Consider the following 23,423-nt stretch of genomic DNA (forward strand, 5'->3'; position numbering starts at 1 on the left):
CCTTTCAATTGGCTATTGATAGTTTATGTGTTTATTCCTACACAATAAATAGCTTGAGTAACCTGATTATTTGTTTGCCATCCTGTTTTATAAAGTTGTGTTTATTATTAAACCGATTATAATAAAATTCAATATCCCCGTGGATGTGTGACGCTATATTTTCCACTAGGGGGTGCTAGAGTGGAATACAAGACAGTAGTCCAGTTCTGAACACGAGTTCTGTTTCTGAAAGTGATGCAAGTTGCAATGCTTGTTTTAGATAATAATAATAATAATAAGGAACTGATGGACCTACTATATACCATAATAATTATACCGGTCGTTATAAAGGCACTCATTAGAGTCTTTCATTGTGCGCATTTATAAAGCCCTTACCTTGCAGCAGTCACATCCAGTAGTACTCTGTGACCCCTTCAAAGCCTCAACCGTAATGAGCAAAGTAATGAGGTTGCCTATGGACATAATTGCGCGTGGTTTAGGATGATGCATGCGTTAATGAATGAGCCGGTCACGGTTCAAGGGCAGTATTTGCTTTCTAAGCACAACTGGAATTAAAATTGACTCAGAGAAAAAAACGCAACAAACTAAATTATGAATAGCGGTGAGAGGATGATTTATGACGACGTGGGGAACATCACCTGAGGATTGGCCTTACTGTATTTACCAGTGCGCTGTTTGTCAGTAAAAGTCATCGGGTCAGATAATTGGTTAGAAAAGAGACAGATGGCGGGAGCGTTTACTGCTGATTACATGGAGGTCATAAAGTGGGTTTCTGGAGCAGGATTTTTGCGCCAAGCCAATAAAAACTGACAGAGCCTGAATCACCAAACGGTGGCTCCTGCCCGCCCCAGGTAGGATGGCAGCAGAGAAAGAGAGAGGTTTAAAATCGCTGGTGGACCGCATGCCTTACCGTAAAGACTGTAATATATAAAGGAATAAATACATTCCTTTTTACGGACGCTTTTATCCGTAGCATGGACTGTGCGTGCATTCTTAGCACGGAAGGCTCTATTGGGAATCAAACCCTCTACTCCTGACTCCAGTGTTAATGCTCCTCAACTAGAGCAGAAAGCAGCGTCTACTGTTCGCTTGTCCGGCTTGGTAACAATGGGTCGTGTGGGTTTGGAGACTGGAGTCTCACAGGCCTCTCCGTGACTCCTTCAGATCCATCGAGTCGGCATGTTGTGAACGGGGAGCGGCTGTCACTCACAGAGAGGAAATGTTCCGTTCCCCGGGCCCCTGGGTGAGACGGGTCAGCACAATGTGCACAAAGCAGTAAATAAAAATAGTATCTGCTGATGCAGAGCCATGCGCACTGCTGTGAAACGACACGTGGATGTGAAAGAGGAGGCAATGTACTTCCACCACTGCTGCTGACTCGCTGGACTATGCAAAAAGAATTATCCCGGCAAACGGTTTATTAAATCCGCGGTGATTTACGAGCACATCCTGAGAAGTAGGGAACTGGAACCCAAAATACATTGTTCTGCAATGGCTGCAGAACAATCACTGTATTTTGGGTTCCAGTTTGTGTACCATTTGTTTCACGTGTGTACACAGAAAGCGTCTGAACAAATGAACACGCACTTTGTTGGGTGCAAAAGGTATTGATGCATGGCATTTCACGCATGATCCCTCTACTTCCACTTCCCCCGCGACGTCTCCGTGGTGTCAGTGCGTTCTGGCGAGGCGAGGCGTGCCGTACGTCCAGATTAGCCTGGCGCCGCGGCGTGTTTGAATACAGGCTGCGGCTTGTTTACTGAACACGCAGACAAATTTGTCTACCAACTGCAGGCGACAGGCAATCCATACTCCAATTACAGGTGGATTCCTGCTCTCGCGGAGACCATCCGTCAGCATCGAGGAGCGCCGTTTGCCATCGTAGGCTACTGGTCCTGGCAGAGAGGCGTTCAGGAAAACCTATGAAAGCGAATCGTCTTAACAAGCAGTGTGTATATAATTGCAATTAACTAATTGTACTTTGAGCTGGATGTGATGTAATGATGTGATGATTTGACTAATATTATCCTTTAATAACTCCTCATTATGTTATTATATTAATTATATGCATATTATTTAGGCTTCATTATGAAACATTAACTGAACCAATGTCATGATCCCAGGGGACCACAGGTCCATCGTGTTGAACGGCGTCCGGACGTCGTCACGTCTATCATCAACAAGCACCTGGACATCTTGTCCAGGTGCGTGTGTGTCTCTCTCCGCAGCTTGGCTAGCCCTCTCATGAGGACATGGATCTCCATGACGATGCGAAGATGAGCAGACGTCCAACCGCAAGTGTCTCCACTCAGTCCTGGAGGCCTTCCCGCACCCACCTGGTTCCTCCTGCACTCTCTGCCGGCTCTCTGTCGCTTACCCTCCTGACCCCAGGGTAAAGTGAGCAGGATCACCTGCCTGTTGCCTCCAGCCTGGCCTCGCTCTCTGGCGGCAAGGGTATAAAGTAGCCCGCATTACCATAATCAAGTCCCTCGGCTTCTCCTGATGCTATTAGTCCCCATGCACACACACACACACACTCACACACACACATGCTAATGCTCTCTGAACCCTGCCCATGTACTCCGCCGCCATTATTAAAACCTCCTCCTACTCAGCTGGGTGGAGTGGATTCTAATGGGGACAGACTCTGATCGCTTGGTTGTATTGCCAACACAAACACACACACACACACACATACACACACACATGCATGCACACAAGTGCGCACACACGCACACACATACACATGCACCCACACATATGCACTCACACATGCACACACAAACCTATATATGCACACACACACACACACACGCATGCATGCACCCACGGGCGCCCACACACATGCATCTGCACTCACACATGCACTCATGAATACATGAATTTACGCACACAAACGCATGCACATAGACACACACACACACACACACACACATATACATATACTGTAAATGCAGACACACATAGACACACACATATATATGTGCACATCCACAGGCTACCATGCTACAGCATACTGTGGACAGAGGGGTCCAAGGATGGGTCTCCAGCTATGGAGGTCAAAGGGCCCGTGATGTCGTTATGTATGATAATCAAGTGGCCCTGGGCTCTTTTCGCCTCCTCCTGGGCTTCAGGGGAAGTCGCTGCCCTCCGCCCACAGAGTAATGAGCAAACAAGTGCTAATACCCATTAGCGCCCCCTTCTCCAGGCTAATGTTTGCCTAGTCTATAAAAAGTACTCTGTAAGGCGTTGATGAGGGGAGTAATAGAATATTATGTTCACGCTTGTAATTAGTGTATTGTGTGGCTCTTGGCTGTGTCTTACTAAATCATACAAGTCTCATGACCTCAATATGAAATTCAAATACATTTTTGAACATCAGTATATTGCCTGTTCCTCTCGCATTCACAGACTCTATCTCCAAGCAAGGTTTTGGAAGCTGATGGGATTTTCAGTCAGCCTATTAAATATTTTTGTGCTTCAGGATCACTATTCCTTCATATTTATGCTTTTTTATTTTTCTTGCAAGCACGGAGGTACTAAATAATATATGCTTATTTAATGCCCTGTGAATATTCTTAAAATCAGGTCAAGCTAAAATTAGTTGAATTGAAATTCAAATGAGGTTCAGTCGATAGTGGAGAGAGAAGGATAGAGAGACTGCTAGAGCGAGAGAGTCGGAGAAAGAGAGAGAGACAGAGGGACAGATAGAGAGAGAGAGCGCATTGTAGCTCAGTATCCATCCATTTCCTGCTTGCTCAGACCCTCTCACATGCTGACTGGGCAGCAGCGTGTGTGTAGCACTGTGATTGGACCAGAGCCCTGTCATTCAAAATAAACAAATCCCCTCTCACTTCCCCTCTCCTCCTTCCGCGATGCGTCGGCGTGGAAGGAAGCAGGGAGGGGAGGGAGGGAGGGGAACGGCTCTGTGGAGAGTGAGTCGCTAAAGCTCCCTCAGCCTCTCACCACCTGTCCTTGACTCGCTCTCAACAAGGAGCTCTCCGTTCCTTAAGCACTCTCTCTCTCTCTTGTTCTTTCTCTCTGTCTCTCCCCCGCGCTCTCTCTCTCTCTCTCTCTCTCTCTCTCTGTCTATGCTAGCATCCGAGCGCTCATTTCTCTCTCTCACATTCGCTCTCTCTCTCTCTCCCCCTCTGGCAGTTCACGCTTCGCCCGCGGTCCGCTTCGGCGAGGAGCAGCAGCGGCGGCGGAGGCAGGAGAGGGAAGTGGAGGAGAAAGGCGGAAGGAGAAAGAAGGAGGAAGGAGGAGAAGGGAGGAAGGACAGAGCCCGAGGGAGGCAGTGGTTTGTCCTGGGCTCCGATGGCAGGAAGTGGTGCCTCCTCCGACCGGGACTAGGGGATGCTGAGCGGGGGGAGGGAGGGCCTCTTCGAGCTGGGACAGCAGCTCCAGCAGCAGGGGGAGAACCAGGCCGCCCTGCACTGCTTCCTCAGCTGCCTGCTGGGACTGAGCCACGTGCAGAGCTTCACCTCCCTGCCCAACTGTCTGCACCAGGTGAGCCAGACAGGCTGACCGCCCGGGGGGGGGGGGGGGGAGGGGGGAGCACACACACACACACACACACTCTCTAACACACACACACACACTCTATCACACACACACACACACTCTCTAACACACACACACACACACACACACACACACACACACACACACACACTCTATCACACACACACACACACACACTCTCTCTTACACACAGACATACACACACACACACACACACACTCTCTAACACACACACACACGCACACAAACACACTCATTGTCGCAAGCACACTCCCTCGCATGCACACACACACACACACTCATGGACACAAGCAAAGTCACAAGCGCATACACACGCCCATGGACACAAGCACACTACCATGCACACATGCACATACACACACACACGCACACATACACACACGCACTCACACACTCACATTGACACAAGCACACTCCCATGCACACAAGCTCCCACCACACAAGTATTTTGCAAGCATGTACAAACACCCATGTACAAACGCTGGAATGCATAAACACACTCAATGCTACGTGCAAACACACGTTCTGTTAACTCGAACTATTTACACACACACTCTCTCCCTCTCTCTCTCTCTCTCTCTCTCTCTCTCTCTCTCTCAGGTGAAAATACTCAAAAACACACACATACTCAAACATTGTCTCACCTGTCTGTCTAACCATACAGATGCATTTGAGTTGCAAGCGTTAGCACCCTAAGAAGGAGCCTAGGAGTTAGGAGCCTAGGAGTTAGGAGCCTAGGAGTCAGTACACACAGAGGACAGAGCTCTTCTCAACATCTGTAGGTCCAATGTCAAAACCAGTGACACAATCCATCATGGCTGCCACCTCAATGCGTCACGATTGGCTGTACTGGAAATACAAAAAGATCTTTCAATAGAAGCATGTTTCAAAACAGACCAAGGATACATGATTAATTAATTAATTAATTAATCATGATCATCACTTGAAGTATGAATGATAGCTTTGTCTCTGTTTACAGCAAGGTTATATTCTCCATGCATCACCATCGTAGCTACCTTAATACAATACAACTTGGTTTAAACACCTATGGTACCCTGCGTTATGTCATGGGCATTAAGTGTCGGTACTGTGACGTAACCTACTCCAATGATGCAGATGGTAATCAGATGTGTATTGAGAAAATCACCCAAATGTCTCATATGTCAGTGCACTGTACGGTTATGTCAGTGTAACGCGACTCGTTGCATGGAGAGCTGGAGGTTGACTGCACAAGTGGCACACAATAACTGACAAGGGCCATTACATGCATGTAAACAACAACAAAGGACTCTGGGAGATGAATTATTCAGCGTCCACTACTCCTGTCTGATATTGGATTCTCTATGATTTACAGATCGCGGAACTCTTCATCAGTGAGAAGAACTGTATCCTTAAATCAACCCCGTAACAACGCAATGGCTTTAGGACAGGCATCTAGAAGTCGTAGGTTCTCCTGGCCCCAGCGGTGTGCATGACGAGGGCCAGATAAGGGCAAGATGGCGGTCAAATGAGGATCGTCTTCCCGTAAAGGTCACACTAGCAGGGCATAGCAGCACATGGAAGCGCAGTAAATTCTGCTACAAAGCAGGCAGGACCACTGAGGCCCATAGAAATCTGTGGAAACACTGAGGGTGGCTGTGGGTTGGTGGGGGGGGTGAGGTGATGTAAAGGGGTCTCCGCACAGGAGTCCATAATCACAACATTTGTCCCTGAGTGCCTCTGCTTGTGTTTTTTTGTGGGCAGCTCGGGGGGGCTGTGTGTCGGCCTCTTAAGAGGATTTGTAGCCCCTTATCTGCTGCACAACAGAGTGTGGGAAGCACTAATTAACCTGTGTCTGCACTCCCGGAGCCGCTCGCTGCCAGGACGCCTCCACCACACTACAGCGCTCATAAAGATAATAGAGAAGTGTCACGTTTCTAGATATACAGCCTCGCCCTCAGGCTCTCTCCATCTCCCTCTTTCTCTCTCTCTCGCTCTTTCTCTCGCTCTCGCTCTCTCTCTTTCTCTCTGTCCCTCTCTCTTTCTCTCTCGCTCCCACTCTCTCTCTCTCCCTCACATTTCTATCTCTCTCTCCCTCACCCTTTATCTCTTCTCTCGCTCTTCCTCTATCTCCTCTCTCTCTCTCTCTCTCTCTCTCTCTCTCTCTCTCTCTCTCTCCCTCTATCTCCTCTCTCTCTCCCTCCCTCTCTCTCTCTGTCTCTCTCTACCTCGTTCTCCCTTTTCTCTCATATTGAAGAGACACTTCAACCGTTGACCTGCCTTTGCCTGCTCAGGTAATCTACCTCAGCAGATGGTTCCTCTTGATGACGCATCTCCCCAACATGTCTGGGCTTTAACCATCCACGAGTCTGCAGAGAGCCTCCAGCGAGCCCTCCTGGGGTGTAGAGGTCTCCCCGGCCTATAGGGAGCGTTTGAAGGACCAATGACTGACGATCGGTATCGCCGTCATGTGCAAATGCGGCGTAGTTCCGTAGTTCCAACTGTGATTTACTTTTGGAGAAGTATGCCACATGCACGTTTATGTTGTGTTTGACATAATAGTGTATACACTGTGGCAATATAATACTGCAGTATAGTATAGTACACGTTTTGTAAACCTAGCCAGAAAAGAGTCATGAGAGAGTCATACCAGCATTGTGTGTATAGTGAGTCAGAAACGAGTCATGTCTAGTTATAGTTAGCCAGATACTAGTCATGTCTATCAGTATTGTCTGCACAAATCCAACATGTTTACTAGTTGAGGTTTGCTAAGGAAAGCGTCTTTCAGATCAGCAGTGTGGTGTGGTGTGGTTCAGTGTGGTGTGGTTTGGTGTGGTTTAGTGTGGTTTGGTGTGGTTCGGTGTGGTGGGGTTTGGTTTGGTTTAGTGTGGTTTGGTGTGGTTTTGTTTGGTGTGGTGTGGTGCGGCTCATATGAGAGCACTGAAGGGGAGGAGGTCTTAAACGGCCCTTGAGAGGTTGAGGCGATAGGGCCGCTGAGTCATACCAGAGAGGACCTCTTGAGCTTCACGTGAATTTCACCATGGCCGTCCAATGCACTGAAGGAAACCTTTACATGTCGCCAATGTCCCACACAACGTCCCAACCAAACCAGTACAGGTTTGCAGGTTGTTTTCATACTGGTTAACACATTGTAATGACATGTGCTTTTACTTGATCCAGGTTCTCCTCTTTAGTCCTGTCCTAGTCAGGGCAGCTTTGGCAAATACATTAAGTTCTGCTATCAGAACATGGTCGCATCTAAAGGTCACCTCTGAGTGGCGCCCGCAGGAGCATTCAAGGGTTGCTTGACGAGCAATTCATGGGTAGGACGTTGATCTCCTTTCCATGATATCCCAAGTCAAAGGTAAACACGCTGAGCCATTCATCACATATCATCAGTGAATAAACACCACCTTTAACATGTTTATACACGCTTGTGTAGGGGGTTAGTTGATATGGTTGAAATGGATATCATCTGAAAAAACCTTGGATCCCCTTGGTGGGGAGGCAGGGGGGGTGGGGGGGGCTATACTTCAGATGGTTATTTCCGTCTGGGTCCTTGGTGGAATTGTGTCACACGTGCACCCAGAGGTGCCCTTGGAGGTGCCTGATTTAATGGACACTTTTGGAGCTCGGCCCAATTACCGGCCGTCTAGAAGACACAAGCCTGGAGGTGGAGGCGTAGGGAGAGGGGAATGTGTGTGTGTGTGTGTGTGTGTGTGTGTGTGTGTGTGTGTGTGTGTGTGTGTGTGTGTGTGTAAATGTTTGTGTGTGTGTGTGTGTGTGTGTGTGTATGTGTGTGTATGTATATGTCTGTTTGTGTGTGTTTGTGTGTGTGTGTGTGTGTGTGTGTGTGTATCTGCATGCGTGTGTGTGTGTGTGTGTGTGTGTGTGTGTGCATGCTTGCGTGCAAGTGCATGTGCGTGCGAGTGTGCGTGAGAGGGAAGCGTGAGATTTCCCTTGCTGGGTCGGGCTGTTGTGTTGTTGCCGTCCAGGCGAGGGCTATAAATATGCCGGTGACCTGCAGGGTAGTGCTGCGACCTCTGGTGACACCGGCTCCTCTAATCCCCCGCCCTCCCAGATGGCCCACTTGTTACTGATCTGACACCCACTGTGGCTGCCAGGTAGCCCACCCAACCTCTGCCCCCACACACACTCACTCTGGTCTTGAAAGCAGGATGTAATGTGTTGTGTTTGGACGTGTCAACGTTTTTCTGCTCTCTGTGATGAATACAGGATCACTAGTTCACTCAGTTGTGTTTTGTTCTTCTTGCCCAGCGTATCAGCAGAGAGTGCTGTAGCGTGTCTTGTTGCTCAGGAGTGGGAAGCTTATGAATATTAAGCATGGGAGCAGAATGAAGGAGTGGGATGCATGAGGCCCGCTGGCGTAGATGTTTACCTAGCCCAGCAGGTCAAAGGGGACTCACGCTCTCACTAACACCCTGGAGGTGGAGCGTGTAGGACTGAGCCAGGTGAGACACCGTCTACGGCGCTCTGATGCAGTCGAGGTGAAGTTTGGATAAATTACAGTTTACACAATAGGATAGACAGACGCTTAGACGGAGATTCAGGAGGACAGCGCTGCGGTGTCTGTGTTTATTTTAGGTACATTCTTCTTGGAAGTGAACTACAAACTCCCTTGTCAAGTATCAATGGAGTCACTTGGCAACCAGAGTAGCTCTGTTGTGGAATAGTGAGGCAGGGGCTATTTTAAGAGACGCTTCAGAAAGTAAGCATGTTGTACAGAGACGATCTGATGCTAAATTTAAAGAAACGTTTCAGTATCAGTATTCTACCTGTAAATGTTATTATACTTGCATAACTAAACGATTCTCTACCGAAGAACAGGAGATGTGAAAACAATAGAGAATGCAACATAGAATGTACAAAGGGTAATCTTTGTCGCATGGCTCTGTATTTTATTTTAGCATCAAGATATGACTTCTTATTTAAATAGAGTTTGTGTAGGTCTTTGAATCATGCCACCTAGCTGGATGCAGCTGGAGGTGACCTTCACTGGGTCCTGCAGACATGGGACGCAGGGTGGGGAGGTTGAAAGACGGTTTACTGTAGAGGTTTGTAGTTAATGATACATGGCGCTGTTGCTCCATGTTGTCATGCAGAAGATCTGTGTGTGTGTGTGTGTGTGTGTGTGTGTGTGTGTGTGTGTGTGTTGATGGCTGGTTTAACCTGCGCACACTGAGACCTCAACCTGCAACAGGTGTGCAGCCTCACCCAGCCCCAGAGTGAGTCCAGTCAGACTCGGCCTGGTGAGGCTGCTTCAACCAGCCATCATCCACACACACACTCCCACGTCTCTCTTTCCATGTCGACGGCTAGAACATTGTTGAAAAGAGAACATTGTGTACACAACGCAGTTTGTCTCTAGATGAATATAAATCCTAAGAACAAACTGCATAAACAATCCATCGAATCAGGGGCCGTACATCACAGGCTGTACTGAGGAGGAGGCGGGGGTTGGGGAGCCAGACCTTTTAAAATGCAACAAATCTGTTCTGCCACTGAGGATCCCAAAGCGTCCTTCACGCCCCCCCACCAGATGAGAAGGCCCTGCAGTTCATCCAGGCGGAGAAGATGTTCTACGAGGTGGCTCTGATCGAGCTCACAGGCAAGTGACCCCTCACTATCTCTACCGTACTTCTTTTCAAAGGCTTTTCTGGGGAGCCCACCATATACTTAATCAGTGGTTCAGACCGTTCCTACTAGTGTAACCCCTCTAACCCCTTCCCCGGCACATTTTTCCTAGAAAAAATACTCACAATTTAGTGAGAAACATGGGCCTGTGCTTCATGTAATTGTTGGCAAATTTCTCCCTACAAAAGAAGCCCAACACCAGGGGAGGGTCAGAGCATGTAGAGGTGAATTCCAATATATTCTTTCTGAAACTGCCCACATTTTGGTGTTTCTGGATGCGTTTTCTATTTTTACAGATTCTCCTTTCTCCTTGTTTACATTTCAACCACTACATTTTTGTTTTGTCTAGCTTTCAGAATTTAAACTTGCTCAGGGTAAAAAAAATAATTATAGTGAGCTATTTTTTTACCCCCATTTGAGAACCACTGTACTAAACGATACGGGGAACAGACCCGGGGGGGGTGGGGGGGGGGGGGGTCTGACGACTCTGAGCCAGAGAGCTGATGGCTGATCATGTCGATGCAGCCCAGGGTTATCCTTGGGGAACGACTATAGGCTTGGCCTCGCCAGGCGGCTGCCAGCCCGTGTTTTGAATGAGAATGAGGTACAGCTGAAGGTGCAGCAATGATTGGACGAGGGGAAAGTAGTCAGAAAATCCACCCTGGGTAAATAAAGATTAGAAAACAGCTTACATATGGCTCTAAGTAAGAGCAACTTCAGGTGCAGCAAGATATTATGTGGCAGACACGCTGTGTGTGTGTGTGTGTGTGTGTGTATCTGGGTAGACGCACATGTGCCTGCATGTGAGTAAGGCGTTCCCGCCCCGTCCGTCGGGGAAAACAAAGGTGAGAGTGCGATTTAGCAAAACCAAACGAGCCAACGCATGCTTTCACAACCAGGGTCAGTCGTTCATCACCTGCTGCCGCTGCTCCAGACAGCCTCCTTCCCCCCTCTCTCACGCTCTCTCTCTCTCTCTCTCTCTCTCTCTCTCTCTCTCTCTCTCTCTCCCTCCTCTCCTGCTGGTGCTGATGCAGCAGCGGCTCGTCTCGCCTGATAGAGGGTGGAGCGGGAGGAGAGGGTGGAGAGGGTGGAGAAGAGTTGGAGGACGGAGGCGACGGCGGAAGACGAATGGCTGCACTTGGTATTATTTCATCTGGAGCGGTGGCTGCAGCCCGTCCTGCTCCCTGATTCAGCACTCAGTGGGATTGGAGTCTGGGCCCCCCGCCCCCCCCCGAGGGGCCACAGACAGAGCCACTGGTTCGCAGTGGGGCCGGCGTTTTGCTTTGGCTCCCTGGCCACCTTTGGGGGAAACTGTTTTCACCACATTGGGGTGGATGAGGTTTGGACAGTGAGCACTGTTCTTTGGCATCACCCGCTCTCTTGGTTTCACGTTGTCACATCACAACAACCAAACGCATGGATCAGAAACTAGTAGTCATTGTCATCACGTGCGTGTGTGTGTGTGTGTGTGTGTGTGTGTGTGTGTGTGTGTGTGTGTGTGTGTGTGTGCGTTGCCTCTCTTTCCTTAGTGTGTGTGTGTTGCCTCCCTCTATCCTTACTGGATGAGCGTGTGCGCTACCTCTCTCTCCTCTGAGTGTGTGTGTGTGTGTGTGTGTGTGTGTGTGCGCTACCACACTCTCCTCTGAGTGTGTGTGTGTGTGTGCGCTACCTCTCTCTCCTCTGAGTATGTGTGTGTGTGTGTGTTGCCTCCCTCTATTCTGAGTGTGTGTGTGTGTGTGTGTGTGTGTGTGTGTGTGTGTGTGTGTGTGTGTGTGTGTGTGTGTGTGTGTGTGTGTGTGAATGTGTGTGTGTGTGTGTGTGTGTGTGTGTGTGTGTGTTGCCTCCCTCTCCTCTGAGTGTGTGTGTGTGTGTGTGTGTGTGTGTGTGTGTGTGTTTGTGTGTTGCCTCCCTCTCCTCTGAGTGTGTGTGTGTGTTGCCTCCCTCTCCTTTGAGTGTGTGTGTGTGTGTGTGTGTTGCCTCCCTCTCCTGTGTGTGTGTGTGTGTGTGTTGCCTCCCTCTCCTCTGAGTGTGTGTGTGTGTTGCCTCCCTCTCCTCTGAGTGTGTGTGTGTGTGTGTGTGTTGCCTCCCTCTCCTCTGAGTGTGTGTGTGTGTGTGTTGCCTCCCTCTCCTCTGAGTGTGTGTGTGTGTGTTGCCTCCCTCCCCTCTGAGTGTGTGTGTGTTGCCTCCCTCTCCTCTGAGTGTGTGTGTGTGTGTGTTGCCTCCCTCTCCTCTCAGTGTGTGTGTGTGTTGCCTCCCTCTCCTGTCCTTATCAGTGCTCCTGTGTCTCTAGTCTCCAGTTTGCCCCACTCTGCTGCTCAGCCGCCACACAGCTCAACTTCCCTCCAGGACTCTAGCCCACAGGCACGCCGCCAACCCTCCAGGACTTCCTAGACCTTTCTCCCCGGTAGATTTAACCGGAGACCCAGAGAGGTGAAGGGCAGCGGTCGGGGGGTGGGGGGGGGGTTGGGAGAACAGTCAGTCAGGTCGCGGCCGCGAGAGAACCAGGACAGAGAGAGCTGTAGAGAAAGTGAGGAAAGAGAGAGGTCTGTGTGACCGGGACCCCATGCCCTGTGTGTGCGTGACAGGGCCCCAGGAGGACGCCACGCTGGGCTCGGCCGGGTGGACCAGCGCCGAGGAAGTCCTGGACCAGGCGTCCCAGGCCCAGCACCTGGAGCGGCTGGCCCAGCTCTGCATCATGAGCAAGAGGTAGGACTCTCTCTTTTCTGCCTTTATGTCTGTGTGTTCATATCACGGGACTGCATCATGAGCCAGAGGTAGGACTCTCTCTGTAGCCTTTGTGTCTGTGTGTTCATATCACAGGACTGCATCATGAGCCAGAGGTAGGACTCTGTCTGTAGCCTTTATGTCTGTGTGTTCATATCACAGGACTGCATCACAGTGTTTTTGTCTCCCCTGCTCTCACAGCTGCTCTCACCCACAGGTGAGAGCACACAGAAATAAAGCTAAAACAGGATATTTACCTGCCTATTTATAAGTGCATAAGGCTCTATTTGGCTTGGTTCCAGTTATTTTACTTTTTATTTGGGCGTTTCGTACAATGGAAACAAATAATAGAATAAAATGTGTACTAGATTTAGCTATGACGTGTCTCTGCTTGTTGGATTTCCGGATTAGTAAAAAAACATGCTTTAAAATAACTAAAATAAAATAAATAATATGTATGTGGAGCGATTTGAGCTTTGGTTGGATTTACACTTTAATAAATGCTATTATATGCAATGATAAATGCTATAAAATCTACTGTAATATATGCTATAATATACATAACTCGCTGGAAGTACAGTGTTGGATGATGTATTCCTTTCATTTAAATCGGTAAAACAAAAAATCATTCTTAACATTACTTAAAAGAAGTAAATAAATACTGAAGTTCCCGTAACAAAGAATGCTGGAAAACTAGAAATTCAATATGGTGACCTTGTTTTGATACGAACACGCACGCATTCTTCAGAACTGGACTGAAGTAGGAAACTAACTTCAGTCCTATCTGCCTATCAGGTAGCAAGTTCGACCGTTATCTCCACTTTCAGAAATGCTTTTGCTCTGAAACTACCAGTAACAACTAGTCACCTTGTACACCAGCATCAACACCTGTCCAAAGTGAAGCATCCCACCCTTTGTCCCAACACGTCTTCAATAAGAGCTCAGTTTGAGTTATGCGGGCCTGTGGCCGAAGGAGACACCGCAGCGTACGCACGGCTGCGGGCTGCCAGAAGAAAGCGTTCACTGGATCCGGGGGCTCCTGTTGCAGGGGTACTTTGTTAGGCCAGAACAGAGACACTTTTTCTGTGCTCCTGTTGTCATTGTTGGGATTAAACCATTTAACCCTAAAGGGGTGACAGAGGTGCCGGGCCTTTTCAAGGTGAAGGGTTCTGGATATTACTGCTCTGGGGACAATAGCGTGGAGCGATGGGGGTTCTGTCCCACTGTCGCCTTATAGGGCTTGTGTTTTGGAAACAAAATAAGCGCATGCAGGAATTTGACTCTGACCCCTTTGCACCCGTTTCACGATGCAATACTTTCCCACGAGGGACCTTGTCTTAAAATGAATCCACCATGAAAACGCAGGGGAAAACATGTATTGGTCTTCAGTTATGGCTGCGCTGGTTCCAGGCAGGACAGTGTTCTGTCTGGGCGTTTGTCCCGCCTGTTGTGCTTTCGGAAGTCCTTAGAGGCGCTGAAGGGCTTCTCTGCCTCGGCCCGATCAGGTGTCCTCTGAAAACCTTCTAAATAAGTGCAAGGCGACACCTGGCCATTACTAATTAAAGCCCAGTGTGGCTCAGAGCGTGGACACCGACATCTGTCACACTAAACATAGGTTGCTCCGCATGCATGCGTGAGGGCGATGAATGTTCACGGCTAGGGCATGGCGGCGGTGGGGTGGGGGGGGGGGGGGGGGGGGTGGTGGGGGGCTGAGTTAGAGGGTAAGGGTCTGACAACAGCTGGCCAACCCCCTCCTCCCCCCCAGCCGTCCCATGCGCCCACAAAAGAGGGGTTCACCTAGAATAGTGCAGACGGATGGGGGAAAGTACGGACAAGGGCACGGCCCCCGTAAACAGACCTGTGCGGGCCGGGCCGGTTGTAACTCAGCCCCCTCCGAGGCACCCGGCCCGGGCGGCGCACAAACTGGCAGAGACGGAAGGTTTCCACTGCGGATCCCCGCGTCTCCAATCACGGCGCCGCCCTGTTTGGATTTCTCCCTCGTGTCCCTTGTGCTCGGGGCTGACACGGATACGCTCACCGGCGACACGGCCGCGCTCCACTGAGCTTGATTAAGGTTACCCCCCCCCCCCCCCCGACACACACACACACACGCACACACGCCTTCAGTAGTCCGGAATCTTCCGTTAACAGAAAGACGTGTTTGTGTTTGTGTGTGCCGGTGATCGCGCGTCACGAGTACGTCAGACGCACAGATAAGAGATGGAAGAGATAATCGACTGAGTGTTGGCTCATTTGGCTCATTGACTTCTTTCGTCTTCCTAACTTTAATTAATTTGCTCTTCCTTTTTGCTTTTCAGACCTCATCTTGCTCTGGAATATAGCGGGAAGGTATGTTCCATGTTTTCATGTTTATTTATTTCCTATTTTTGCACTTTAGCAACAGTGGAAAAATAAATGACATCGGGTTAGGTGATGGGTTGGATGATGGGTCACGTGACGAGTCAGGTGATGGGTCACATGATGCTCAACATGTGCTCATACTAGGACTGTTTGATCCTCTCAGGCCACCAAGATCCACCAGAAGACCTTCGGCCACGACCACCCCATCACGGCCCGGAGCCTGGAGCTGCTGGCCACCGTCTACGCTGAGATCGGCAAGACTGAGTATTCAGGTGAATGATACTCAGACACAAACCGACCGTGTGGAAAGTTCAACACCTCCGCTCCATTTTATATCAAAAGTGTGTGCTATCAAACACCTGCTGTACGATTTGGACTATCTAAATATAAACTGTGTGTGTGCATGTGTGAGGGCGCGTGCATGCGTGTGTGTGCGTGCGTCTGCATGTGGGCGTGAGTGTGTGTGCGTGTGTGCGTGCACGTTTTCCGGTTTTAACGTGGGGTCGATATAAGGTTGGAAACTCTGTCCTGTGTGAGGAGAGGGAACACAGGCCTCACTACCACATGAAGCTGTCTCCGGACATTTGTCAAAAAGCGACACAACAATGTCATTCCTGAGGAACTTTGCACACAGCGTGCAGAACAGCACGGAGCAGCACTAAAACGCTGTCTCCAGCCTGACACTAATGTCAGCTCAAGACAAGGTCCATTGTTTGGTTGAGGAGCACGTCTAAACAGGGAGATGCTTTTATGTAAAGGGAAACTTTGAATTGAAGAAGAACGTCACGTTGTTGCTTTGACACAGCAAGTCTTTGCACGGATGTCAACATTGAAAATTAAAGTGCTATTAATTGATGTAGTACGAGAATATTAAACATTACATTAAAGTGCTCTTCTACATAGACTTTAGAAGTAAAAGGAAAAAAAAAAAGCAACAGCGTTGACAGTTTGGGGCCACGGTGTAGTCGTGCTATTGCTTGGTTTGCGTGACGAGGAAACAATGGGGGGTTGTTTTTAGATTTAGTTTCTATAAAGGCTGGTCTGCTTTGAACACTAATGAAAAGTGCTGGCCTTGGTGAGTCTGACATCAGAGCCATAAAGGGCATCTACAGGGAGATGAATACACTGTAACATGCTCATTTCCCCCGCTTGTTATGCAGCTCCAGGGATCCTGTAGCATACTAGCTGATTCCACCTCTAGGGCATCGTCTGGCTCATCACTGAGAGACACACAACATTGCACTGGGCACACGAGGCCAATGACAGGCCTCTGCAATGTACATGTTTCTGTATGTTGATGTTTTTTCTAAATGCAATCTGTTCTGTTTTCTTGCGTTGTAAATCAAGCAGGCCAATAAACGGGTGGGGGGGGGGGGGGTGTACCACTGCCCTTCTTGTGTGTAGTGCAGGACTTACGGGACAATCACACATAAAGATACGAGCTGGTCGATGTAAAAACTATCACTGGCATGTCGATAACATCCTGTTTGGATAATAATGCAAATAATAGTACAAATAAGCATATCAAAAGTATATCTAAATATTATTACTAGCATCACCGGCACCAATCTGTTCAGTTAGTTTAACCTGCTGGTAACAAAAGCAGCACATGCTTAGAAACACACAACAACTTGAAAACCGAATGTTAAACTCGCATTTGTCAACATAGGAATGAACAGCAGAACGCTGAACAGCATGACGAGATAAGAGGGCCACTGTTCATATCCGTCACGAGTCTGGGGCAGGCCCCATGCATCACGCAGTGTCCCGTGACGCGGACAGGAAGGAGTTAACCCTGGCAACGGCACGCTTGTTTGCCCTCCTTTGCATGTTTACCTTTTAGCTGCCATACGTCTGCAGGCACGAGCCTGGGAGGCTCCAGTCGCGGCGGTGTTGTTGTGCAGTGTGTTCCTCTGTGATGTCACCAGCATGTGGTCTCTGCTCCTAGACTCCCTGGGCCAGTGCGTCTCTGCGCTCTCCAAGCGCTTCGCCACCGCCGAGACCTTCAGGGATGCGGTCAGCAGCATTCCCTATTCACATCGGGAGAAGCGCTCCGAGATCCGCCACAGAAAAGACCACGTCCACCACAAGGAGGACCATGAAGACAACAAGGTACGGATTCTCCTCCATGACCAGGAACCTTACCCTGGGTTTCTGTTTCTGGGTCGAAGTCCATCCTTCATGGCGGATCTGAGCTGATCCTGGTCTGATCTTCTCTGCTCTGATCTCCAGGTTCTGAGTGCAGGGAGAGTGCCCACCTCCATATTGAAGAAGACTAACTGCACCAGCTCAGACTCTGAGCCAAACCACCGACGGAAGGGGGAGCGGAGAGTTCGCTTCAGGGAGCCGGAGACTACTGTACACGGTAAGGATTACCTTTAAAATCATGTTATTTTGTAGCTCAGTAAGCCCTCATCACTGAGGGCCATGGACGACAGGAAAGGGGTATTATATTTGTACCTAAGACCTGCTCATGGCTTTATTACTGCAACAACACCGGACAATAGCTTCTGTTGTTTGCATACCGGCTCAAGGAGCAGCGTCCATCTTGGCTCTTTGTTAACTGACTGATACTGGGCTTGGAGAGAGCGTGATACATCACACACAAAGGAGTGTGCAAGTTCAGGAGCGGTTTGGAGCTATTTTTTTATTTGGTAGGCTGATCCACACAAGCATCATAGATCCAAATGTTTAAATGTGTTTTGTTTTTAAAATATGCTCATATGAATGTCATGAAATGGTTAATTAAAATTTGAATGCAAACAACGCAGCTATGGACCGCACAAGAATAGATTCTTGTTTTGTCCGTTTTTACAGACATGCTATTCTATGACTGTTTAGGTGGTAAGTCAAAAACGAAATGCATGAAGAGTTGAACCACCTGCCTGATTTACATTGCTAACTGTCACAGAATGTGTGTAATAATGAAGCAAAGCATCAAATCCTATGTCACGATTTTACGACTGCAATGTTTCATGTCATGCCACCTTTGTGTCCACTTCTCTGTTTGTATTGCCACTGATACAAAACATAATGTAACACATATTTAAAATGTTTATGCACTGCCTGGATACCGCGTTGCTCCACACCACAACGTGTCTCACACTGGGCTTGCTGGGTCACAAACTAGCCATGTACAGCCTCCGATTCAAACAAGGAAAACTACCCTTATTTCTGATTTACAAATCAAAACAGATGGCGTGAATTAACTAAATGCATCTGGTTGTCTCGGGGTCTAGCCTATGAGACGACTCCGGCCCGCCCCCACCTGGCTCTCTTCACCTGCCTGTTCCTGCTGATGTCACTGCTGGGCGTGGCCATGTACTGCACGGACCGGCGACGCCCACAGCGCATGTGTGAGGAGCTGGAGGCCTGGCTGGCGGTCTACCTCCTGCACATGAAGCAACTGGTCTGGGGCTGCTGGATGTGGCTGACCGTGCAATGACTGGGACCGAACACAGGGGGCGACACGGAGCACGGTGGAAACGTTTTTAGAAGTCAGTGAGAGTCCACACACCACTTCAAGCACTGTAGCTGTTGGGGGAAGACTATTGTACAATACACACTATGAACGGTGAGGCAGTAAGGTAACATGTGGATCCCATGCCTGTATGAATATTTAACTATGTAGTGGGTATGCCACACTTTTTAAATTGTGAGGACGTTTTGCACATCTGCAATGTTGAAGCTCATGTAATGCTCACCAACTCGCAAATATTTTGAGGTTTTTTTCTGGCACAATACTCGTATGCGGGCAAATGTTTTCATGGAATGCAAATATTTATTTGGGCATAAGACTGTCATATATACACCCAATGTGATGCAGAAGTAAATGTGTATATAATATATGGCCTATCATAAAGGACTAACACAACATACAGCCATGTAACAATACTTCACTGACTGTTGCCTCATGGGCTGAGATGGCTTTGAACGGACAGAAAAACCCTTTTCAAATAAGGCTGATTATAGCACAAAAAAACACATTTAGATTGGAATCAATAAAAAAAAAAAACACACACACACACAAAGTGTGAAGCATCACGGAGTGGGTCTGAATGACTTTAAAGTAATTAAAGACCAAGAAAGGTTATTGACACTGCATTCTAACCAAGCCTGTATAAAGATTGTCAAATTGGGCTGAGGAGAAAAAAACGCCTCACAATTGATTGTATTCTGTGTTGTTGATTACGGCCCAGTGAATATTTTCCAACTGTCCTAACACTGCTGTTAGACGGTGTTTTGATCTGCTTATAAGCCACCAATGACCTTCCTTCAATGTTATTTATTCGTCTAAACTCTGTCAACATCTACAACCAATGTCCAGCTTAACATTATCAATCACGTTTTTGTGTTCTTCTTAGTTAATATTTATATTTTCCCCAAAAAAATTTTAAGGTTTTAATCTTGAGGTCAAAGACTCATTCATGTTTTGGATAATGAAGGCTAAGTGGCATGGCGTATCTTGAATAATATATGGTACCTGATGAATTCTAGGATATGTACCATTAGAGAAAGGTTTGCAATTCTGGGGCCAAAATGCAGGAAAAGGTGACAGGAACGAGTTATTTCAGTGTGATCATCCATAATGGCACCCTCACACCGTGTCCAGTCAGCCGACAGGAGAAAGGAACAGCAGACACATGACATTCAACCTTCACTTTGAGGAACAACTCATGTCACAGTTTTTGAGTAAAATATTGTTTATCCAACAGGTTTCAGGGAAAACAAAGGGAAGCATTGCACTCTGAAAGTATAGCAGTTGAAGCAACAGAAGGCTGACAGAGCCTAGGTCGGCAGGAGAAAGGCTCCGTTCCGGTAGTACTGGCAAACACAATCGCTATTAGCAATAAAAAGCACCCAACTAGCTCCTGAATGCACCTTTTGGTTGAGTAGCTGTGTTATGGCAGTCCAAACGTATATATGGTCACTTTGTAAGGAGTGCCTTTTTTAGGAGGTTTACTTAGTTCTTAACTTTTTTATGATTTGTTTTTGATTGTTTTGAATAAAACTGTCATTACATACCAAAGTCCACTGAATGGAAGACTTGGTCTTACCCCCGACCCATGGATTGTGTGTGTGTGTGTGTGTGTGTGTGTGTGTGTGTGTGTGTGTGCGCGTTTGTGTGGTTCTCAGTAGAAATTCTTCTAGGTATACATTAGTACATTGACCTCATGGCAGCATGTAAAGAAATAAAGTATATATTCTTGTGAGTATGATACAGGAGAGTTAGGTACTTTCCTGTCCTCACAAAGGACAGAAGAGTACTCTGGAATGAGACGCCCAACAAAGCAATTTGATCAATGGCAAAGTTTGACAAAATACATTGGAGAGTAATACTTCTGGATGTACAGTTGTGTATGAACTGCGAAAGCAAACAGCGTTATTCTACAGCATGCAAGGGTTCTTCCTCTGCCAAGTTATAGTGTGACTCCACTGGGAAAGCACAGACACCCTTTTAGGTACAGGATAGTGGCACGTTTAAAACCCCTTTGGTTCATGCATAACAATCCATGCAAAAGCTACAGCTAGACACAATGGTGTGCACTATAAGCAGTGAGTCTGTTTGAGTCATCAGTATGACAGGTATATAAACAGACACTGCACATCGCTGCTTGTTGATAAGTATTAAGTATTACATAGCCTCTGCAAAGCTAAAACCTCCTGTTTGATTCAATCCACTATCGACAGAATCTGAATCTTCGATTGTCTATTTTGGCATCTGTCTTGCTCACAGTAGAAAACGAGGAGTGTGTGTGTGTGTGTGTGTGTGCGTGTGCATGTGTGTGCATAGGGTGACAGTGTGTATGTTTGGCCATGCATGCATGTGCGCGCATGAGTCTGTAAGTGCGTGCATGAATGTGACTCTATACATGGCTGCACGTGTGTGTGCGTCAGTGTGTGTGTCGGTATGTGTGTGTGTGTGTGTGTGTGTGTGTGTGTGCGGGTCCGTGTTTACGTTGGTATGTGTGCGTGTGTGTGCATCTGTGTGTGTGTGTGTGTGTGTGTGTGTGTGTGCATCCGTGTGTGTGTGTGCGTCCATCTGGTGTCTGTGTGTCCTCCTCCGGCCCTCAGATCAGGCCGGTCTTCAGGTGTCCGTCGGAGCGGCAGCGCAGAGCGGAGCGCCCCAGCAGCAGGTCCTTCTCGTGGATCAGGCTGTCCAGCAGGTCCTCCTGCCGGTAGTTGTGGTACACCTTGAGGAAGGCTAGCACCGCGATCCCCAGCCAGGTGAGCCACGCCGCCCATAGGCCAAACTGCCAGAGAGAGAGAGAGAGTCAGAAGGGCTTCCTGGTGAATCCTCCTTCAGTATGCAACCATAGCAACGAGCTGCATCACAGTGCACATGCAGAAGGGCTTCCCGGTGAATCCTCCTTCAGTATGAAACCATAGCAACGAGGTGCATCACAGTGCACATGCAGAAGGGCTTCCCAGTGAATCCTCCTTCAGTATATGAAACCATAGCAACGAAGTGCATCACTGTGCAAACATACTCACCTGAGCTATCGCAAACTGGTCGTAGAAAGCTGAATTGTTCAGACCGAGCTCCAGGTCGCTGTCTTGAAGTTCTTCACAGCTGAAACCCACAATACATGGAATCAGTTTAGGAACATTCAGGAAGGACTGACGAAGAGGAGCTCTGAGGAAGAGGAGTTACCTGCTGGGCATGCTGCCTCCCTCGGTGACGGAGTCACACCACAGGTTGAATCCCACAGTGACGATGGTGCTGGACAGGAAAACGGTGAAAACGGCCAGGGAGCTGATGAGCAGGTTCAGGAAGGCGTTGAAGATGGTGCTGCAGTGGGAATGTGTAGAATGATGAAGAATGATGTAGAACAGGTGTGGAGAGCTAATGGCAAAATGTAAACGTCACCTAGGCCTATCAAATAACAATGTAAACATGATCTGTTGGGTTAGCACATTTTCAATCATTTTCAATTTATTTAGGATTTTTTTCATTTGAAACATGTAGGACTATAAACAAGTATACCCCGTAATAATGTTTTTAAATTTATTTTAATTTATTCATTTCCAACTAAAACAATTCATTTTAGGAAGTGGACGATCGAAACCTTTAGCAATGTTATGCCATGTCTGTAGGGATTTCTGTGACGCTAACAGGGAAGGAGGGAATTGAATGCGTGGACAGTATTAATGATGACGCACAGTTACAGTATTGCCGGTGTTTCTATATATCATGCATGTGTATCTTTTGGAAGAACAATGCCGATGTGGCAAATGGGTGTTTGGTCCAGATCCTCATCATACATCTGGATACTTTAGGCTACGTCGCACCAGGGCGTGGGACATGTTAATAATAGACCGTCCAACGTTGTAGCTTAAATTAGCAAGAGCTATAGAGGCTATCCTATACAGCGGTCATGACGTTCCGCTCCGTGCAATTCATCGTGAACCAGCCCACAGGTGTACCATCACTCACTCGTCGTGTCCTTTGCATAGGAAGAACAGCAATCTCCATGCCTGCACTGCGGACAGGATAAGAGATGCTATTCCGACAAAAGTGATAAAGCTGCAGGACGACTCGGGTCCCCACTCCTCCACGATGAACCGCTGCTTCGACACAGTGATGTTCTCGTTCTGCCAAATGCCCCGGGTGAAGAGCAAGCACTTCCCCCGGAAATCTTCTGTGTTTTCCGACAGGGGCACCACGGCAATGAAACCAAATACAAAAGATAAAAAATAAAGAATACATTGCGCGAATATTAAATTATCAAGAGCCATTTTTCTATCCCCCCTCTTCTGCCTTACGTCCCAACCAACCGCGCCTGCGCAGTGGATCCTGCATCCATGGCGCGTCGGCGCAGCATCCAGTGTCAGCATCCGACTCGCTTTGCCGCAAATAATTAATTAGGCCCCAAGTCTTTTACCCATCATCTTCAATATATACACTATTTTGTCGGTCCACATTTGCAATGTTATAAACAAATACTCAATAGGAATTACAAATATATTTTGATTGAGCATTATTTTCGGGGGATTTGTAAGCATATATTATATTTCAGTATCATTATCTTTGTCACATGGATGCATGCATTAGCTCTACATGGTATTTTCGCCCTTTCTCTCTCTCCATCTCTCTCTCCCTCGGTCTTGCCTCCCTCTCTCTCTCTCTCTCCCTCTACCTTGCTCTAGCCTCCCCC

The 23,423-nt window shown here is 48.0% G+C and overlaps 2 protein-coding genes across 2 annotated transcripts; one reads left to right on the forward strand and one right to left on the reverse strand.

Moving 5' to 3' along the window:
- Positions 1-4,295: 4,295 nt before the first annotated feature.
- On the forward strand, positions 4,296-20,279 carry cUnh14orf180 (chromosome Un C14orf180 homolog). Its single transcript, XM_084481774.1, has 9 exons — positions 4,296-4,509; positions 5,900-5,930; positions 10,085-10,153; positions 12,765-12,885; positions 15,222-15,252; positions 15,428-15,536; positions 17,213-17,376; positions 17,497-17,629; positions 18,504-20,279. The coding sequence occupies exons 1-9, from the start codon at positions 4,357-4,359 to the stop codon at positions 18,707-18,709; spliced, it is 1,017 nt and encodes a 338-aa protein (XP_084337900.1). The 5' UTR covers positions 4,296-4,356; the 3' UTR covers positions 18,710-20,279.
- A 1,056-nt stretch (positions 20,280-21,335) lies between these two features.
- On the reverse strand, positions 21,336-23,010 carry tmem179ab (transmembrane protein 179a-B; the record flags this gene model as incomplete). The annotated part of the gene is made up of 4 exons (XM_084482624.1): positions 22,703-23,010; positions 21,920-22,057; positions 21,760-21,838; positions 21,336-21,518 (listed from the first exon to the last, which is right to left on the reverse strand). The coding sequence occupies exons 1-4, from the start codon at positions 23,002-23,004 to the stop codon at positions 21,336-21,338; spliced, it is 702 nt and encodes a 233-aa protein (XP_084338750.1). The 5' UTR covers positions 23,005-23,010.
- Positions 23,011-23,423: the final 413 nt, after the last annotated feature.

The sequence above is a fragment of the Micromesistius poutassou genome, assembly GCF_964030765.1.
Source record: "Micromesistius poutassou genome assembly, chromosome: 17".
Lineage (NCBI taxonomy): Eukaryota > Metazoa > Chordata > Actinopteri > Gadiformes > Gadidae > Micromesistius > Micromesistius poutassou.

Bases quoted from the DNA above. Each gene is read 5' to 3' on its own strand.
- cUnh14orf180 (XM_084481774.1), top strand. From the start codon at position 4,357: ATGCTGAGCGGGGGGAGGGAGGGCCTCTTCGAGCTGGGACAGCAGCTC. The intron at 5,931-10,084 runs GTATCCTTAAAT...CCCCCCCACCAG, and splicing joins CTTCATCAGTGAGAAGAACT to ATGAGAAGGCCCTGCAGTTC. The intron at 17,377-17,496 runs GTACGGATTCTC...TCTGATCTCCAG, and splicing joins AGGACCATGAAGACAACAAG to GTTCTGAGTGCAGGGAGAGT.